The sequence below is a fragment of the Gorilla gorilla genome, chromosome 16 (genome assembly GCF_029281585.2).
Source record: "Gorilla gorilla gorilla isolate KB3781 chromosome 16, NHGRI_mGorGor1-v2.1_pri, whole genome shotgun sequence".
NCBI lineage: Eukaryota > Metazoa > Chordata > Mammalia > Primates > Hominidae > Gorilla > Gorilla gorilla.
The window spans coordinates 100892488-100912102 of NC_073240.2; the positions used below are offsets into that span (position 1 = coordinate 100892488).

General features: G+C 36.5%; 1 protein-coding gene across 13 annotated transcripts in view; it reads left to right on the forward strand.

The window, feature by feature from the left end:
* Window positions 1–19615, forward strand: part of MEF2A (myocyte enhancer factor 2A) — a 149492-nt gene that overhangs the window by 103188 nt on the left and 26689 nt on the right. For 7 of the 13 annotated variants that reach the window (XM_055364118.2, XM_019010938.4, XM_004056817.5 and 4 more), the window contains 3 exons: window positions 1109–1246; window positions 3977–4196; window positions 4987–5046. In XM_055364118.2, the coding sequence (XP_055220093.1) occupies window positions 1109–1246; window positions 3977–4196; window positions 4987–5046 (418 nt within the window). Of the gene's footprint in view, window positions 1–911; window positions 1044–1108; window positions 1247–3976; window positions 4197–4986; window positions 5047–19615 lie in introns of all 13 variants that reach the window. The other 6 variants (XM_019010939.4, XM_019010940.4, XM_055364115.2 and 3 more) reach the window with 2 other exon arrangements.

The following is a 19615-nucleotide window of genomic DNA, read 5'->3' on the forward strand; positions in this document are numbered from 1 at the left end:
CCTGGCTAACATGGTGAAACCCCGTCTCTACTAAAAATACAAAAAAAATTAGCCGGGCGTGGTGGCGGGCGCCTGTAGTCCCAGCTACTCGGGAGGCTGAGGCAGGAGAATGGCATGAACCCAGGAGGCAGAGCTTGCAGTGAGCCAACATCGTGCCACTGCACTCCATCCTGGGCGACAGAACGAGACTCCGTCTCAAAAAAGAAAAAAAAAAAAGAATAGACAGTTCTCCAGAAAGTCAAATCAGTGGATTAAATCAAACCATTAAATACACTGTGAATAACTTTTGAGTGCAAATTTTAAAAATATGTAAAGTCACTGATAATTTGTACATTCTACATAGGAGTCATTGCAGACATAAATAATTATCAAGTTTGTTGTATTTCAAAGTTATACAGGAAAGTGAATAATAGGAATGAAATTATTGGGATATTGTGCTGATTCTTTCTGTTGAGTAGGATAAAAACTCCGATAGGCAGAAAGGAAGAATACGTGAAGTTGCTGAAATGTTCAATTTATAAAGGTACGATAACTTCTCAAAGCATCATTTTTATAGATTTCTATTTTAGTTCTTTCATGCATTGGTTATATCAGATAAATTGATCAGGCTTTAATCAGATTTGAGTTTTAACTGTGAGAGCAGTGAGTCATTTAGTATTTTGAGAAGTTTAGAAAGGAAGAATCCAAACAAATATTCCTTTTCTCTTAACATACAATGGGAGAATTAATTTTACTTATATTTAATGTTTATCTTATTTGAAGAAGTAAGTACATTTGTGATCATTTAGAAACCGTTTCAGTGGCTCTTGTATAATTCAGTTCATTCCGTCTGTGCTCTCTTAATAAATTTTACAGAAAAACTCATGGCAAGTTAGCATTATTTGTGTGTGAATTTTCCAATTGTATTTCAGACTTTAAGAAAGAAAGGCCTTAATGGTTGTGAGAGCCCTGATGCTGACGATTACTTTGAGCACAGTCCACTCTCGGAGGACAGATTCAGCAAACTAAATGAAGATAGTGATTTTATTTTCAAACGAGGCCCTGTAAGTACTTTTACTTTACCTCTACTTTTTATTTGTTGATCCTTTTTGTTAACTTCATTATTTAGGCTCTGAACAAGAAGGAACACAGAGGGTGCGACAGCCCAGACCCTGATACTTCATATGTGCTAACTCCACATACAGAAGAAAAATATAAAAAAATTAATGAGGAATTTGATAATATGATGCGGAATCATAAAATCGCAGTGAGTACTAAAGTATGGTTTGTGTTTTTATCTTGTGCATGAAGAGATTGACCAAACATCTTGTTGCTTATTTTTATAGTGGGTGATGACAACAATAAGTAGAAGGGAAGAAATGCATTTTATTAGTATTTTTTATAAAACTTCAAAATAAAATTGCTGCAATCTTATACATGTTCAGTATCTTAAATGTAGAAGTGAAGAGAAAACATGCCGATCCAGACTTTGCTACTTCTTACCCCAATACCTTTGGATAGGGCACCTAAACATCTTGAATTCTTTCTCCATCTATAGTGAGTTGGCTCTCATGATTTTTAAGGTATCTTCCAGCTCTAAAATTCTATGATTTATAGTATAGAGTATGTATAAAACTTTCCCTCTACTCCCATGACTTAAAAACATATATGTTCTTAAATAGATCTTGAGAAAGCAAAATGTAAGGTAGTTAGGTTTGTTGCGAAACTTGTTTTTTTCCTAAATTATCTTCAATTATTTTGTATAGTTGCTATAACAGCAGAGCTAAGCTTACTGCTTTGCAGTTTGTAAATGTCCCCAAATGACTTAGCAACAATACCACCAGACTTTTGTTCTTTTCTTATGCTGTAGATACTAAGGAAGAGCAGCTTGGCTTAATTTTAATTTAGGGCAACAATGTTCTTAAACTGATTGCAAAACAAATAGTGACTTTACAGTTTCTGTATACTCATTCATCTAACCATAGTGAAAGAGTATTTTTCTTTGAGCTCATGCTCCTAGACTTGATAGTTCTTCAAAGAATTCTCACTGGAAGCTCCATTGGCAAGAGCTACTTAAAACAGTTATTCTGGATCTAATTTCCTAATTCTGTATATGTAGGTCAGCCGCCCTTGAACAAATTAATTTCAATGCTGATATTTATTTTATCATCAGAGTTAATTCTTTCAAAACTGTGCCCTAAAGTATGCATGATGGATCATTTCTTCAGAGTAGTCCTGTATTACAGGTTGGGTATCCCTTATTGGAAATGCTTGGGACTAGGAAGTGTTTCAGATTTGGGATTTTTTTCAAAATTTGGAATATTTGCATATGTATAGTATCTTGGGGATGGGACCCAAGTCTAAACATTAAATTTATTAATGTTTCATACATACCTTACATACTCATGGACTGAAGGAAGTTTTATGCAATATTTTTCATAATTTTGTACATGAAACAAGGTTTGTGTACATGGAACCATCAGAAAGCAAAGATGTCCCTGTCTCAGCTCCCCATGTCATAGGTCTTGGCTCCATGTGGAGCATCATGGGGAACCTGCTGTTAGCATGTGTAGCCTACACATGTGCCATTTTATTACCCTTTGTGGATGTGCTTGCGTGAGGGAATCTGGGTGTGCACAGAAAAGATATATTGAAGCTGATGGGAGACTGGAACGGTCCTTTTCCCCTTGGAGACACTGAATAAACTGTGTATTGTATGCCTGCATTTCCACACGTCAGGTTTGGAATTCTCTATGGCATCATGTTGGTGCTCAGAAAGTTTTGGATTTTGGATTTTCAGATTAGGGATGCTCAACCTGTATAAGAAGCCAGCTCACAAAAAAATAGCCTTAAGGAGTTACTTTTGGGCAAATACCATTATTATTCTTAAAAACAATACAGTAGCAAATAAAGGGATGTTGCTGACCTTGCAGTTAATGTTAAAGCTGCAAAGATATCGCACAAATAAAAGTGTTTTACTTTTGAAAAAAATTGTCATATACCCACTGTTTTTATATTTGTTGATGTATAATTTTTCTACATGAAATAAACTATTGAATAAAGTACAATAAAATATATTCTTCCAACTTTGAATTAGCAGTGTTACCTTATTTTTGTATGTTAGTCTTTTAAAATGAGGGCAGAATAAAGTTGTTTTATTCTCTCCCACTTTAAATTGTAAAGAGCAACATATATTTATCGTGGTTAACAAGCATTTTGTAAATGGTGTGTGGAGGAAATGCAAGATGAAAATAGAAAATAGAAAAAAGGGGATATGGAAGAATTTGGAGGGAGGGAAGGTTAGCATTTATAATATTTGTAATTTAATCTTTATACAATTTAAAGAAGATACCAAAAACTTTATTACTTTTATTACTGGCTTGGTTAGTAGTTAATTTTGTTGTTTAGATTAGATTTCTTTGCATTTTCATTAAACTCAAATTGCATTGTTATGTATATAATTACTTTTTTTTTCTTAGTTTTGCCCTTTAGAAAGTTAGTCAATTAAATCAGAATGGGGAATATTTATGATTTATCAGATTTGACATATTAAGTTAATAATATGTGTACACACTTTTCTCCTTCCGTTATATTTGGGATCTCTCAGTAGAAATGTAATGTTATTAAGGTTTACATTGAAGTGCCAATTTATGCTTACTTGGTGACAGTGATATATTTTGTAATGTCTAAATATCACAACACTACTTGATTATCAGGTTTATCCTCTTAAATTTGTCTTTATGAATATTTGAAATATAGAATATAGACATTAGTATATATTAATATATAAAGTTGAAATTGAAAAGGCTTATGTCAGTCATATTCATGTTCAAACATAATTCTAAAGAAAATAGCTTTAATCTGTAAATTGGTTAAGAACCTATCCCTATCCTCTACTTTTAGTAACTTGAGTTACCTTGCCAAATTAAAGTTCAAAAGTTGCTTTGTAGATGAATACGAAACCAACAGTTTTTTCCTTCTTTTTCTTTATTTACAGCCTGGTCTGCCACCTCAGAACTTTTCAATGTCTGTCACAGTTCCAGTGACCAGCCCCAATGCTTTGTCCTACACTAACCCAGGGAGTTCACTGGTGTCCCCATCTTTGGCAGCCAGCTCAACGTTAACAGATTCAAGCATGCTCTCTCCACCTCAAACCACATTACATAGAAATGTGTCTCCTGGAGCTCCTCAGAGACCACCAAGTACTGGCAATGCAGGTATGTAGTGATACCTATTATGCTGGTTCTTTAATAAAGAGGGTGAAAAAATTCATTGCTAACATAAGCAGTTTCTTATTTTGCTATTCTTACTTTTATTGCTTTGATGAGCAAGAATCACTGCTACATAATTGGCCTCATTTTAAAGTATTTTTTTGAAAATTAATTGTGGGTGTAGCATTGTGTCATGCAAAGTAGAACAGTACTGAGAACCTGCCATTTATATGCTTTCCTTCTCATGGGAAAGCCATACTTTGACAGGCAGAAAATTTAGTTAGATATCAGAAGCAAGGATTTAAAGTAGAGTGTGAGCCATTCATGTTAGAAATATAGGTGATAGACTACCTGATTGGAGTTAGAGTATCTTTTACATCTCCTCCTGCCTGAATTACTTCATTAATTCAGCAGAATTTATGTTACATTTATTGTATTAGTCTACGAAATGCAGTCTCTCCTCTCCCTTAAGTCCTAGATTTAATTTAGTGATTTAATCATACTCCTTACACACTGCCCCCATTTTTATCAGTATGTACTATTTTGGTATTGATGCAATACCACTATTTGGTATTGAAGGCGACATCAAGCTTGAAAGATAGACTCATATATATGAGATATAATAACTACATCAGATTACATATTAATGCCAACTTCAGACTGAGCTAGTTTTTATTTTTGTGTCTTTTCAGGATTAGAGTGAGAGTTACCTCTATTCAGTTCACATTCAGTTAGGTAGAGAGAGCTAATTCATATTCATTCTCTGCCCTCTGTCTTCTCTCCATAACGTTGTTAGGTGGGATGTTGAGCACTACAGACCTCGCAGTGCCAAATGGAGCTGGAAGCAGTCCAGTGGGTGAGTGAATTCCTACTCTTTTGTTTTGTAGGTATCTATCCTATATGAGATTAAAGGAGTGTTGTTCCTGAAATAAAGCTTTCTGGGAAATTTCCTTCTGAAGGGTGCTTTCACTAATACATCAAGATAATTTCTTAAGGGGAGACTCTCTAACTTCCCTGCTTACCAAAGTTAGACTGTTACCAAACTACTCTATCTTACAATAGCATGAAATGTTTTCAGAGAGATTAGAATGAAAAGAAATGGTGGGTCTATCTGCTTCTACAGATAGAAAGATAATTAAGATATTTGTCTTGGCCGGGTGTGGTGGCTCACACCTGTAATCCCAGCACTTTGGGAGGACGAGGTGGGCAGATTGCCTGAGCTGAAGAGTTTGTGACCAGCCTGGGCAACACCGTGAAACCCTGTCTCTACTAAAATACAAAAAAATTCAGCTGGGCGTGGCAATGTGCACCTGTAGTCCCAGCTATTCGGGAGGCCGAGGGAGGAGAATTGCTTGAACCCGGGAGGCGGTGGTTGCAGTGAGCTGAGATCGCATCACTGCACTCCAGCCTGGGCGATAGAGTGAGACTCCTTCTCAAAAAAAAAAAAAATTATGGAGATGATTGAATGACTTACTAAAAATGATGAGGAAGAAATAAACAAACATCAATAAAGATATTAAGACAAGTTACAAAATATTTAATGACAAAGTAGGAATAAATGCCTAATTATATCTGCCACAGTATTAAATATTTTAATGGAATTAAACAGATAAGACCTATTGTGGAGTCTTACTTAACAGAAAACAATTAAATGTGGGAAAATACATAAAGGTTGTACCAGTTAAACACTAGGGCTGCTACTCTTGTATGTGTATTTCCAAATATTTATGGTTTTTTTTCAGCTCTTATTTCAGTTGTTTGTATGCCTACATACTGTTTTTGTGTCCCTTTTTTTTTTTGATTCCCCCAACAAAATAATAAGTTCAGGGCCCACCAAGAATTGTGAGAGCCTAACATGCTTCTCTCACATTGGGTTGACACCCCAAAAGGCTGGACTCTAGAAGTAAAGTAAACCAGAGATAAACAGTTCTTCTCAGTAGTGACATCTTACAGATGCATCATACAGTTTGTTTTTTTTGTTGTTGTTTTTTTTTTTTTGAGACGGAGTCTCGCTCTTGTTGCCCAGGCTGGAGTGCAGTGGCGCCATCTCCGCTCACTGCAAGCTTCGCCTCCCGGGTTCACACCATTCTCCTGCCTCAGCCTCCTGAGTAGCTGGGACTACAGGTGCCCGCCACCACGCCGGGCTAATTTTTTTGTATTTTTAGTAGAGACGGAGTTTCACTGTGTTAGCCAGGATGGTCTCAATCTCCTGACCTGGTGATCTGCCTGCCTTGACCTCCCAAAAGTTTGTTAAAATTAGATCGTAGTGATTAGAAATTAGATTTAGGGGTTCCAGAATGCCCGGAAAAGCAAATAGTCTCTGGAAGAATAAAATAAGCCTGGCCCACATGGCGAAACCTCATCTCTACTAAAAATACAAAAATTAGCCGGATGTGGTAGCAAGTGCCTGTAATCCCAGCTACTCAGGAGGCTGAGGCAGGAGCATCACTTGATCCTAGGAGGCGGAGGTTGCAGTGAGCCGAGATCATGCCACTGCACTCCAGCCTGTGCGACAAGAGCAAAACTCTGTCTCAAAAATAAATAAATAAATAAATAAATAAATAAATAAATAAATAAATAAAATAAAACACCATCTCAGACCTTATTATTTCTAACTTGGCACATAAGCTGAACTAGGCACACACACAAATAAAGCAAATGAAAACTTGCAGAAATAAACAAACAATGGAATCAGCCTCCTGGGAACTCCAGAATTTGGAGTTACTAGGCACAGACTTTGACTTTAATATAACAGTGTTTACTGTGTTCAAGGGTATTTAAAAAAAAAAAAAGGTTGAGAATTTTAGCGGAGAACTGAAATTTATTAAAAAAATGGAAATTTTAGAACAAAAAAACCCCGTAATGTTAAGAACTTAACAGATGAGCTTAAAAACAGATTGGACAAAGCAAATACAAGAATTAAGAAACTAAAAGATAAGATAGAAGAAAATTATCCAGAATTTTGGAGACACAGAGGGATGGAAAATTAAAAAGAAGACCCAGAGCATGCAATAAAAAGGACTAGCATACATTAAATTGAAGTCCCAGGAAGCAAAGTCAGAGAAAATTGGGCAGAAGCAGTATTTGAAGAGATAATCACTGAGAATTTTCCAAAACTAACAACAACAAAAAAGCCACGAATTGGGAAGGCCTATAAAACTCAACGTGGCATACAGATAATGCTGTGCTTTATGAGAAATTTAACCCTTTATGAACAGAAGACTGGGAGATGGTGAGCTAAACCTCCTTCTCAGGAAGTCAGAAAGGGACAGCAAGTTAACCCTAAAGTAGGTAGAACCAAATAACAAACATACAAACATTGAAATGGAAAATAGAAAATTTTCTGTTTCAGGCACGGTGAAACAGATGATCTCATACGTGCTTTTGTGGTATTGTAAATCAGTAACAATCTTTCTGGAAAGGTTTTGGCAAGATGTTTCAGTGGTCATAAAAATACAAGTATTGATACTGAAATAGAAAAACAAATTCAATTAACAAAACAAATACTGATTATTTAAAAGACTAATAAAATGGAATGTTTTCACTAATATTCAATTCGAAATATTTTCTGATTTCCATTATATCTTTTTCTTTAACCTAACTTGTAAGTTATTTAGAATTATATTTCTTAATTTCAAATACATGGAGATTTTCCAGTTATCTTTGAGATACTATTTTCTAGCCAGATTGTTTTGTTACCAGAGAACTTACCTCTATATGATTAAGTTCTCTGAAATTTGCTGATACTTTTTTATAGGCCAGCATGTGCTCAATTTTTGTCTGTGTTGTGTACTGGAAAGGAATGTTTGTTCTGTATTATAAGCATGGATTGCAAATTCTACTTGTTTTAAATACGTTTTATCTGTATATGTGTCATAACTTACTGTATCAGCTCCAGTTTAGAAACTCGTGATAGGTCAGTTCCAGATAGTTTTGCGTTACCTTTAAACCATATCATTTTTACCAATATTGTCCTTTTCAAATACGTAATTTGTTTATAGACGAGTCTTCCATTTGCCTTGTTCATATTTTAATTTTTATTGCATCTTCTGCCTGCTTCCCTAAAATTGGAATACTTCAGGCCCATGTACTGTTGAAAGAAGAGGCATCCTTGAGACTTTTAAAGCACTGAACAAACTCAGGAAAGGCAAAGACTTCTTAAATAAGAAACCAAATAAAGTCTAATGGAAAGACTGATTTGCTTGTGTTAAAATTGGAAACTTTGTGAATCAAAAGCACTGTAAAGAGAGTAAAAAGGCAAGACAGAATGGGAGAATATATATAGTATGTATACAATCAATAGAGAGGTTTTTTAAAGAATACCTACAAATCAGTAAGAAAAAGAAAACTCGACTTTTGAAAATGTGCATGAGAACACATCGCTTCACAAAAGAAATGTCTGATAAATGTGAAGAAATGCTCAGTCTCAGTAGTCATGGAAATGCAAAATTAAACCACAAAGAGAGAACACTGCACACCCACCAGAATTGCTAAGATGAAATAGATGGTATACCAAATATTGACAAAGCTATGAAAAAGCACAAACTCATACACTGGTAGTGGGAGTACAAGTTGTTGCAGCCATTTGGCATTATCTGCCTAAGCTGCAGATACGTGTATTGTGTGACCCAGCATTTTCACTCATCCTTACGTACTGTAGAGAAATGCATTTGTGCATCACGAGTACCAAGAGATATGTAAAAGAATGTGTACAACATTATGTTAAAGTCATTATCTAGAAATAGTACAGATCTCTGTCAACAGTAGAATGGATAAATATGAGAGTACATTCATATAAAAGAATATTATACTGCAGTGAAAATGAAATCACAGCAGTTCTCAACATGGATGAATGTCACCAAACATTATGAATTAAAGAAGATAGATACATACTCAAGATTCTAACTATATAAAGTTTGAAAAGCAGGCCAAAAAAACTATAGTGTTTGGGATGCTTGTGTAGATAGATGGCAGAGCCATAAAGAAAAACCAAGAAATTACTGTAAAATTCACAATAGTGGTTACTTTGGGTAGGTGGGACTCTGGGAATATTTTAGGGGGCCCAATTATGGAAACTTCTGGGGGTCTGGCAGTATTCTTAATCTGAATGGTGGTTACGTGGATCTTCACTTTATGATAAATCCTTAACCTATATGTTTTTGTTTTGTACATTTTCTGTTTATGTGTTACATTAGCAAGAAAACAGTTTTGAAAATAAAAGAATACACTAGATATAATAATAAAGGAACTATAACAACAAATATAAAGGCACTTTTTAAATTATAAGAGAAAATAATGTACATTTTGTGGTATTTATACTATTCCAAAATTCAGAGAGAAAATTTATAGACACTCAACACTCACATTCATGCACAAACTAGAGGTAGCCTTTGAGTCTTTGGGCATTGTTGTCTGCATGTGGCAGCTGGAACTCAGCACCCATCTTAAGATCATGAGACAAGTCAGTTTAAGATGACAGGTCAAAATGCCAAGGTTGATGAAGTGAAAAGCTGGTGGCCCTCAGTGTTGAGCTGCTGAAGCCGCTGAGTCTGGGACCACTCTTCCCCTAGTCTTTTTACGTGAGATAATACGTGTTCCTCATTCTCCAGAGGAAAAAAGTAAGATAAAATCCAAGCAACAGATAGGGGAATATTTAGTAATGGGCATTTAATTGTGCCAAAATACACAATTCAAAAAAGAAACCTAACTAGTATTTTAAAAACTGAAAAGGTTGTTCATCATTGGTAGTATTCATGAAATTCAAATTAAAATGACAAAAAAAAATACTACTCTTACTTACTAATTCCCAACTATTAGCACTTTTTATTGTGATATTCAGTGCTAATGAAGGCATGGTGAAACTGATGATCTCATGCATGCTTTTGTGGCATTGTAAATTAGTAACAATCTTTCTGGAAAGGTTTTGGCAAGAGGTTTTAGTTGTCATAAAAATGTTTATACCTCCAAGCCCACTAATCCCATTTTTGGGAATCTCTCCTGAAGAGGTAAGTTAGAATAAGCAAAGCTTCATTGCAACTTTATTTGTAGTAATGAATAATAGGAAGAAATCAACATATTCAACAATATGAAAATGAAGTAAATGAAATTTCAACTGAATTTCTTTTTAGTTGTGATTTAAAACGAGCAAAAAATATGAGCATGGAAAACAAAAAGGGAAAAATCCAAAGAGATTATAATACTTACGTTAAGATGGTGGGACTGTAAGTGTTTTTCACTCTTTTTCTAGTTTCAGTGATGCTGTATTAATACAGTTACCGCTACAGTCATAACATCTTTATTGTAGTAAATTAGAATATTTCTTTATTTATTACTTATAACTTGTTTTCCATTGTCATCTGTGCAAATAAAACTTGGCAGCTTTGTACATATTGTAATTTGTATAGATCTTTCATAGAGGTAATTTGCTTATTTGATTATGATTTACTAGGTATATTTCTCTATGGGGAGTTTATATTTAATACTGGGTTTATACTATAGTTCAAATGACTTTGGGGACTTTTTACTTTGGGCACACTTTAAAATATCAAGCATAAAATAAAGTCAGATATCCAACAACTTCACTTTTTAAAAACATGTTGAGAAAGAGAAAAAACATATATGGTACTAGACATAGAAAGGCTCAAGATGCTCTTGGAATTATTTGGGGTTAAATGAAGGTAAAATAAGGGTTTGCATTGTAGCAGGCACATTGGCAGTTAAAAAGGAGATGGAAGAGGTGAAAGATATCATGAAGAAAGCTTGATTGCTCTGAAGGTGGGGATGGGATGGCGGAGGACAGCAGTAGTTGAAGTCTTTAGAACAAGCTGAGTTGAGATGACAGCAGCATGTCTGGGTGAAAGTGGCCACCAGATTATTGAATATGGACTGGAAATTAGGAAAGACAAAGCAGAAACCCAGTTTTCAGTCATTCACATGGAGGTGATAGTTGAAGTTGTATGTGCTTCAGCATTCATGCTTCATGAAGATGCTGAAGTTTCTGAAAGAGAAGAAGATATGTTGCCTTTTGGGGGCTATCCACATGGGATAGAGATGGGGAATACAGTATTCAGAAAGAAAAGAAGCAGACCCCATGAGCATTGCCTATTTTTGTTATAAATTTTTATTGGACAGGATCCATGTTGTCCATCTTACAAGACATTTCATTGAATCAAGTACACATGCATTCAGTTATTTCAAAACCTGTGATCTTTATTATTTTATTTTATTTTAGACTAGTCAGGTGCAGTAGTGAGAAGGGGGTAAAGAGTAGAACAAGGAGTTTGATAAGTTGAGATAACTCACTGCCTTCGAACCAGCCCTGTAATCTTTTCTACTTTCAGAAACCTCAAACAGTTCTTTGTACAAATGACATAATTTTATAACTGTTAGAATGTATTTTTGTTTATTGAATAATCAGCTGAATGTCAAATTTTATGAAAATGTTGCCAAATATGATTGAACTTTGCTTTGGATGAGTTTTTCAGAATCCTTTGAAGTTTGCACATCAGTTGGACTTCTGAAATGAATTCATAGTGAAATATTAGTGACATCATTGTCTGCAGTTTAACCCTAGAAGAGTAGTATGTAAGGACACAGAGTACTTGCCAGCTACTTGAATGCATTATTTCAGCTGATGTGATTTATATTTTGAAATATGAGCCAGACTGATGGAATTGACTGACCTATCTTATAGCTATAGGACTGTAATTGAGATCAAGTTCTGTTAAGTTTCTGAAGGCATGGGTATGCGGTTTGCTCAAGAGCATTTTTTCACATTTGTGTTAGGATAGTAAATTACCTTGAAAACTGGAAACACATTTTAACAACATTAAATTGGATTTATTCATTTAGTGTAGATACTGTAGTTCCTAGGTTTGTAAACTGTGGCAAGATGAGTTATATACTGAAAGTATTTATCTCAAAAGTCTATCTGAAAAATATCTTCATTTTTGTAATAAAAATTTAGCTGGAGGTAAGAAGGTATATATTAGGGTATATATCACTGCACTCTACAAAATAACAAGTCGTGCGTAGGAGATTCTCTTAGCTTCAGCCTGGCAAGTTACCAAACACTTACATCATCCTTTAATCATCATCTGCTACTGACTCCTGACTTTACATCAAGAAATACTGTGCTTTTAAGTCCCCTCTTACTCTTGAAATTTGGTTCTCATGAGTTACCATCATGTCATATCTATCTAAAGCACCATAGACTGCACATGGGAAAATAGTATTTGTGCTTCTTGATGATGTGTGGCTCTGAATTATATATTTACATCATTTTTTGTCTTTGAGAGGAAATTCTACTTTCTCCTTCAGATTTGAGTATAAATCAAGTAAAGAAGAATCTTCTAAATAATATCAGAATCAGAACACATATTCATGCCGTTGTATATTTAAAAAATTATTAATCTGACATTCTCATACTGTTAACGCAAAATGAAGTTTCTATTTAACCTTCCTATTTTTGAATAAAATTATTTAATAAACATTCTTAATTCTTCAACTGTCTGGCTTAGCAGTTACCTCTGTCCAACTCATATATGATCTCTACTCGACAGGATGGCCTGGTGAAGTGGTTGTTTTTTAAACTGCACTGCTTTCTGAAGCTTAACAGGATGCAGGAAATTACTCTATGGGGTGTGGAAAGGATTTAATTCATACCCCTTCAAGATAATGAAAGCAGAATGCAGGAAATAACCTCATGAGGTTAACTGAAATACCAGTCCCCACAGCAAAATTAGATCATACACATATGAATTAAAACTGAGTGGGTCACTTGGTAAACGTTTTGGAGGAAACAAGAGGAATTGGGTGAGGGTAAGGAAGAAAAAACCACACTAATCATCTGGAACTCAGAAATTCTTTTGTTTGTTTGAGACAGGATCTCACTCTGTTGCCCAGGCTGGACTACAGTGGCACGATCTCGGCTCACTGCAGCCTCCGCCTCTGCGGCTCAGGCAATTCTCCTGCGTCAGCCTCCCTAGTAGCCAGGATTACAGACATGCACCACCATGCCCTGCTAATTTAGCATTTTTTTTTAGTGGGGTTTCGCCATGTTGGCCAGGCTGGTCTCCAACTCCTGACCTTAGGTGATCCACCCATCTCGGCCTCCCAAAGTGCTGGGATTACACTTGCGAGCCACCATGCCTGGACCTTTTATTTAAAAAAAAAAAAATTATTTCAATAGTTTTGGGGGAACAAGTGGTGTTTTGTTGCATGGAAAAATTCTTTAGTGGTGATTTTGGAGTTCACCAGAGCAGTGTACCCTGTACCCAATATGTAGTCTTTTATGCCTCACCCCCTCCCAGCCTTCCTCCTTGAGTCCCCAAAGTCCATTGTATCATTCTTATGCCTTTGCATCCTCATAGCTTAGCTCCCACTTATAAGTGAAAACATGTGATGTTTGGTTTTCCATTCCTGAGTTACTTCTCTTAGAATAATGGTCTCCAGTTCCATCCAGGTTGCTGCAAATGCCATTATTTTGTTCCCTTTTATGGCTTAGTAGTATTCCATGGTGCACATATATGTATATATATATGTTACGTTTTCCGTATCCACTTGTTGGTTGATGGGCATTTGGGCTGGTTCCATGTTTTCGCAATTGCAAAATGTGCTGCTGTAAACATGTGTGCGCAAGTGTCTTTTTCATATACTGACTTCTTTTCCTCTGACCCAGTAGTGGAATCGCTAGATCACACCGTAGTTCTACTTTTAGTTCTTTAAGCAATCTCTGTACTGTTTTCTTTAGTGGTTATACTAGTTTACATTCCCACCAGCAGTGTATAAGTGTTTGCTTTTCACCATATCCATGCCAACATCTATTAGTTTTTGATTTTTTAAATATAACTATTCTTGCAGGAGTAGGGTGGTATCTCATTGTGATTTTGATTTGCATTTCACTGATAGTGATGTTGAGCATTTTTCGTATGTCTTTTGGCAATTTGTTTATCTACTTTTGAGAATTGTCTATTCATGGCCTTTGCCCACTTTTTGATGGGATTGTTTTTTTCTTGCTGAATTGAGTTCCTTGTAGATTCTGGATATTAGTCCTTTGTCAGATGCATAGTTTGCGAAGATTTTCTCCCACTCTCTGGGTTGTCTGCTGATTATTTCTTTTGCTGTGCAGAAGGTTTTTAGTTTAATTAGGTCCCATCTATTTATTTTTGTCTTTGTCATATTTGCTTTTGGGTTCTTGATCATGAACCCTTTGTCTAAGCCAGTGTCTAGAAGAGTTTTTCCAGTGTTCTAGAATTTTTGTGATTTTAGGTCTTATATTTAAGTCTTTGATTCATCTTGAATTGATTTTTGTGTAAGATGAGAAATGAGGATCCAGTTTCTTTCTTCTACATGTGGCTTGCCTATTATGCCAGCACCATTTGCTGAATAGGGTGTCTTTTCCCCACTTTATGTTTTTGCTTGCTTTGTTGAAGATCAGTTGGCTGTAAGTATTTGGCTTTAGTTCTGGGTTTTCTATTCTGTTCCATTGGTCTGTGTGCCTGTATTTATGCCAGTACCTTGCTTTTCTGGTAACTATAGTCTTGTAGTATAGTTTGAAATGGAAATAATGTGATGCCTCCAGATTTGTTCTTTTTGCTTAGTCTTGCTTTGGCTATGCACGCTCTTTTGGTTCCATATGAATTTTAGGATTTTTTTTCCCCTAGTTCTGTGAAGAACGATGGTGGTATTTTGATGGGAATTGCATTGAATTTGTAGATTGCTTTTGGCAGTATGGCCATTTTCACAATATTGATTCTACCCATCCGTGAGCATGAGATGTGTTTCCATTTGTTTGTGTCATCTGTGATTTCTTTCAGCAGTGGTTCATAGTTTTCCTTGTAGAAATTTTTCACCTCCTTGGTTAGTTATGTTCCTAAGTATTTTTTTTTTTTGCACCTGTTGCAAAAAGCGTTGAGTTCTTGATTTGATTCTCAGCTTGGTCATTGTTGGTGTATAGCAGTGCTGTTGATTTTGTGTCCTGAAACTTTACTGAATCCAGTAAAGATGTCATAGATGGCTTTTATTACTTTAAGATATGCCCCTTCTGTGCCAGTTTTGCTTATTGACTTGTGTATGTTAAACCATCCCTGCATCCCTAGGATGAAACCCACTTGATCATGGTGTATCATCTTTTGATATGCTGTTGGATTTGGTCACCTGTTATTTTGTTGAGGATTTCTGCACCTGTGCTCATCATGGGTATTGGTCTGTAGTTTACTTTTGTTATATCCTTTCCTGGTTTTGGTATTAGGGTGATACTGGCTTCATAGAATGATTTAGGAAGGATTCTCTCTTACTCTGTCGTTTGGAATGGTAAAATAAGATTGGTACCAGTTCTTCTTTGAATGCTTGATAGAATTCAGCTCTGAATTCATCTGGTCTTGGACTTTTTTTTTATTAGCAGTTTTTAAAATTACTGTTTCAGTCTCGCTGCTTGTTATTGGTCCATGCAGAGTTTTTATTTCTTCCTGATTTAACCTAGGCGGGTTGTATATTTCCAGGAATTTATCCATCTCCTCTAGATTTTCTAGTATATTTTTCCACCCCTTTACTTTATGTGAGTCCTTACGTGTTAGGTGAGTGTCTTGAAGACAGCAGATACTTGGTGGATTTTTAACCATTCTGCCATTCTGTATATTTTAAGTGGAACATTTAGGCCATTTATATTCAATGTTAATATTGAGATGTGAGGTACTATTTTATTAATCATTGTATTAGTTGTTGCCTGAATACTTTTTTTTTCATTGTGCTGTTGTTTTATGGGCCCTGTCAGATTTATGATTTAAGGAGGGTGTATTTTCAGGTTTTGTTTCAAGATTTAGAACTCCTTTAACATTTCTTGGTTGTGCTGGCTTAGTAGTGGTGAATTCTCTCAGCATTTGTTTGTCTGAAAAAGACTATCTCTTCTTCATTCATGAAGGTTAGTTTTGCTGGGTACAGAACTCTTGACCGGCAATTATTTTGTTTGAGGAAGCTAAAGATAGGACCCCAATCTCTTCTGGCTTGTAGGGTTTCTGGAAGAAATCTGCTGTTAATCTGGTAAGTTTTCCTTTGTTGGTTACCTGATGCTTTTGCCTCTCAGCTCTTAAGATTCTTCCCTTTGTCTTCACTTTAGATAATCTGATTACTGTGTGCCTGGGTGACAGTCTTTTTGCAATGAATTTCCCAGGTCTTTGAGCTTTTTGTATTTGGATTTCTAGATCTCTAGTGAGGCCAGGGAAGTTTTCCTCAATTATTTTCTCAAATATGTTTTCCAGACTTTTAGATTTCTCTTCTTCCTCAAGAACACCACTTATTCTTAGGTTTGGCTGTTTAGCATAATCTCAAATTTTTTGGAGGCTTTTTTCATTTTTGTTTTTTGATTTTTTTTAAATTTGTCTTTGTTCGATTGGATTAATTCTGTCACCTAGGCTGGAATGTGGTGGCGTGGTCTTGGCTTACTGCAACCTCTGCCTCCTGGGCTCACCTTAGCCTCCTTAGTTGCTGGGACTACAGGTGCACACCACCATGTCCTATTAATTTTTCTTTTTTCTTTTTTTTTTTTTTTTTTTTTTTTTTTGTAGAGACGGGGTTTCACCATGTTGCCCAGGCTGGTTTTGAACTGGGCTCAAGCGATCTGCCCACCTCAGCCTCCCAAAGTTCTGGGATTACAGGCATCAGCTACCACATCTGACCCAGAGGCAAACCATTTTACATCTCAGAATGCAGTCTTGTCAGGATGAGATTATTAGGACGAATTTTAGACCAGTGTTAAGCACACAGCAGACACTCAGTTTTTGTTAGTCTTTGCATGTGTACTAATACAGGGGTGTGTGGGTGTGTGTGTGTATTTGTAACAACTAGTGTCTGCTTATTTTTCGTGAATTCTGAAGTTTTCTTTTTGGCTTTATACTAGAATGAAAGGAGCAGAACAAATACAGCTACTTTTTCCTTCTGATGGTCCCTGAAGCTGTGGATTATCCAGGCTTATCTGCTCTGCCATTCCTCACTCACACCTTGTTCATTCGTGCTTTAACGTATTTTTCTCACATTTATCCATAACGCCTGCCTTCTCTTTTCTTCTGTTCTTCTCTCATTTCAGACTGCTCAGTAGTTAATCCCACAAAGGCTTTCCTAATTAAGCTGATAGATTTGTTATCAGTGCTATTTCATTGTAAATTTTGTGTGGTTACCTCTAGTTTGCCCATATTGTGAGTATAATTGTGGTATATTCATGCCTATGTGATATGCCTGCTCTTGCTAACTAGATGAAAAGCTACTTGAAGACCTGTAGGCTTTTTATGGTTTCTCTACATATACCCTTCCAGGGGCACAGTACTGTGTACGTAATAGATATTTGAATTTTTTTAATTTCCAAATAGTAAAGGTACTTCTATGATTTCCAATTTTAGACAGTTGCTAGTCTTAATGACATGTGAATGCTGAGTCCTACTCGGAGAACTTAAGAGGCCTGTTTGGCTCATCAGGAACCTCTGGTTCACTATTCTGAATATTTTGTTCTTTGCCAGCTTTGTAATAAACACTTATCTTTTATTCTTCTCTGCTTTATTTGTGATTTACTTTGAAATTGAAATACCACACTGTAGTCTCTGTTTTATAAATGCACATTATATGTTTCTGTACACTGGTTACTTATCTACTTTTTATTTGTCATTATCTCTGCTGTTGGACTGCAAGCTGGTGAATAATAGCTGTTTCTATTAGGATACTATCAGTTGCAACTAACAGAAAACTACCTCAGGCTTAAATTGTATAGGGGATGTATTAACTTACATGTAACCGAAAGATCCAGAAGTGGTACAGACTACAAGCATGGTTTAATCAGGGATTTTACATCATTTGTTTGCTGTTCTCCTTTTTGTATCAGCTTTTTCCTCATTCTGGCCTTCTTCTGAGTCTCAAAATGACTTAATAAAATGCTGGCCGGACACGTTGGCTCACGCCTGTAATCCCAGCACTTTGGGAGGCTGAGGCGGGCAGATCACGAGGTCAGGAGATCAAGACCATCCTGGCTAACATGGTGAAACCCTGTCTCTGGTAATACCACAAAAAATTAGCCGGGCGTGGTGGCGGGCGCCTGTAGTCCCAGCTACTCAGGAGGCTGTGGCAGGAGAATGGCATGAACCCGGGAGGTGGAGCTTGCAGTGAGCCGAGATCGTGCTGCTGCACTCCAGCCTGGGCAACGGGGCAGGACTCCATCTCAAAAATAAATAAATAAATAAGAATAAAATGCTTCCTCAGGCACAGTTTGGGGAATGTGGGAGCCTCCCTGATAATCATGAAAGAGTTGTTTTACCCGGGTTCTGATTGGTCATTACCACATCCAGTCACTGTGGTGAGCGAGAATGACCTGAGTCAAATGCCTATCACTAAGTTCATCTGGGGGTTGGAGGGAGGGTTGCAGAGAGTCAGCCCCACCCAGTCCACGTGGTTGCTATACATGGGAAGAAGTAGAATGACTGACTACAGTATTCATGAAAACAGGATGGTTTCATATTTATTTTATATCTCAACTAGTACCCAAAAGTATTATATACATAGAGCATATATCACAATGTGCATTTTTCCTCATTTTATTAAGAGAGATGGAAGGTTCTGTTAGGGAAAGTTTAGGAATAAGATGATTAAAGTGAGATAAATCAGAAATATTTAATAAGGACCTCAACGAAGCTGAAGAAACAGACCCAGTAGAAGTAGAGCCATAAGGAAGAAGTACTTCGTGAAAACGGGGCATTAGAAATGAGTGCTGAATAAGCTGCAGTTAGGAAGCTGCTCTGATACCTAGTTCACTACTCAGAACTTAGTGGTAGCAGTGCCTTTCCTCTCACAAGAGTGAATGAATAGGCTGGTCTCAGACATTTTTCTATAATACCTCTGTTATTTTAGTCCCCAGTATGAGATGCCCTCTTAGAAATGTGGTCTTTTGCTTGTTTGTTTCTTTGAGACACAGTTTCACTCTGTCACCCACGCTGTAGTGCAGGGGCATGATCTCAGCTCACGGCAACCTCCGTCTCCAGGGTTCAAGTGATTCTCCTGCCTCAGCCTCCTGAGTAGCTGGGATCACAGGCGTGCGCCACCACATCCAGCTAATTTTTGTATTGTTAGTAGAGACGGGGTTTCAACGTGTTGGCCAAGCTGGTCTCAAACACCTGACCTCAAGTGATTCACCCTCCTCGGCATACCAAAGTGCTGGGATTACAGGCGTGAGCCACTGCTCCTGGCCAGAAATGTGTTGTGTGTTAAATCTCTTTCAGCAAGTCCAAGGAGTAAATGCTGTACAGGTATCATTAGTCTTAAGCTTTATATGTATGTCAGACTTTGCTTGTCTTCCTTTGCTTATTTTTAAGATATCCAAAGGTACTTCATTAGTTACCACAGGTTGAGTATCCCAAATACAAAATGCTCTAAAATCTGAAACATTTTGA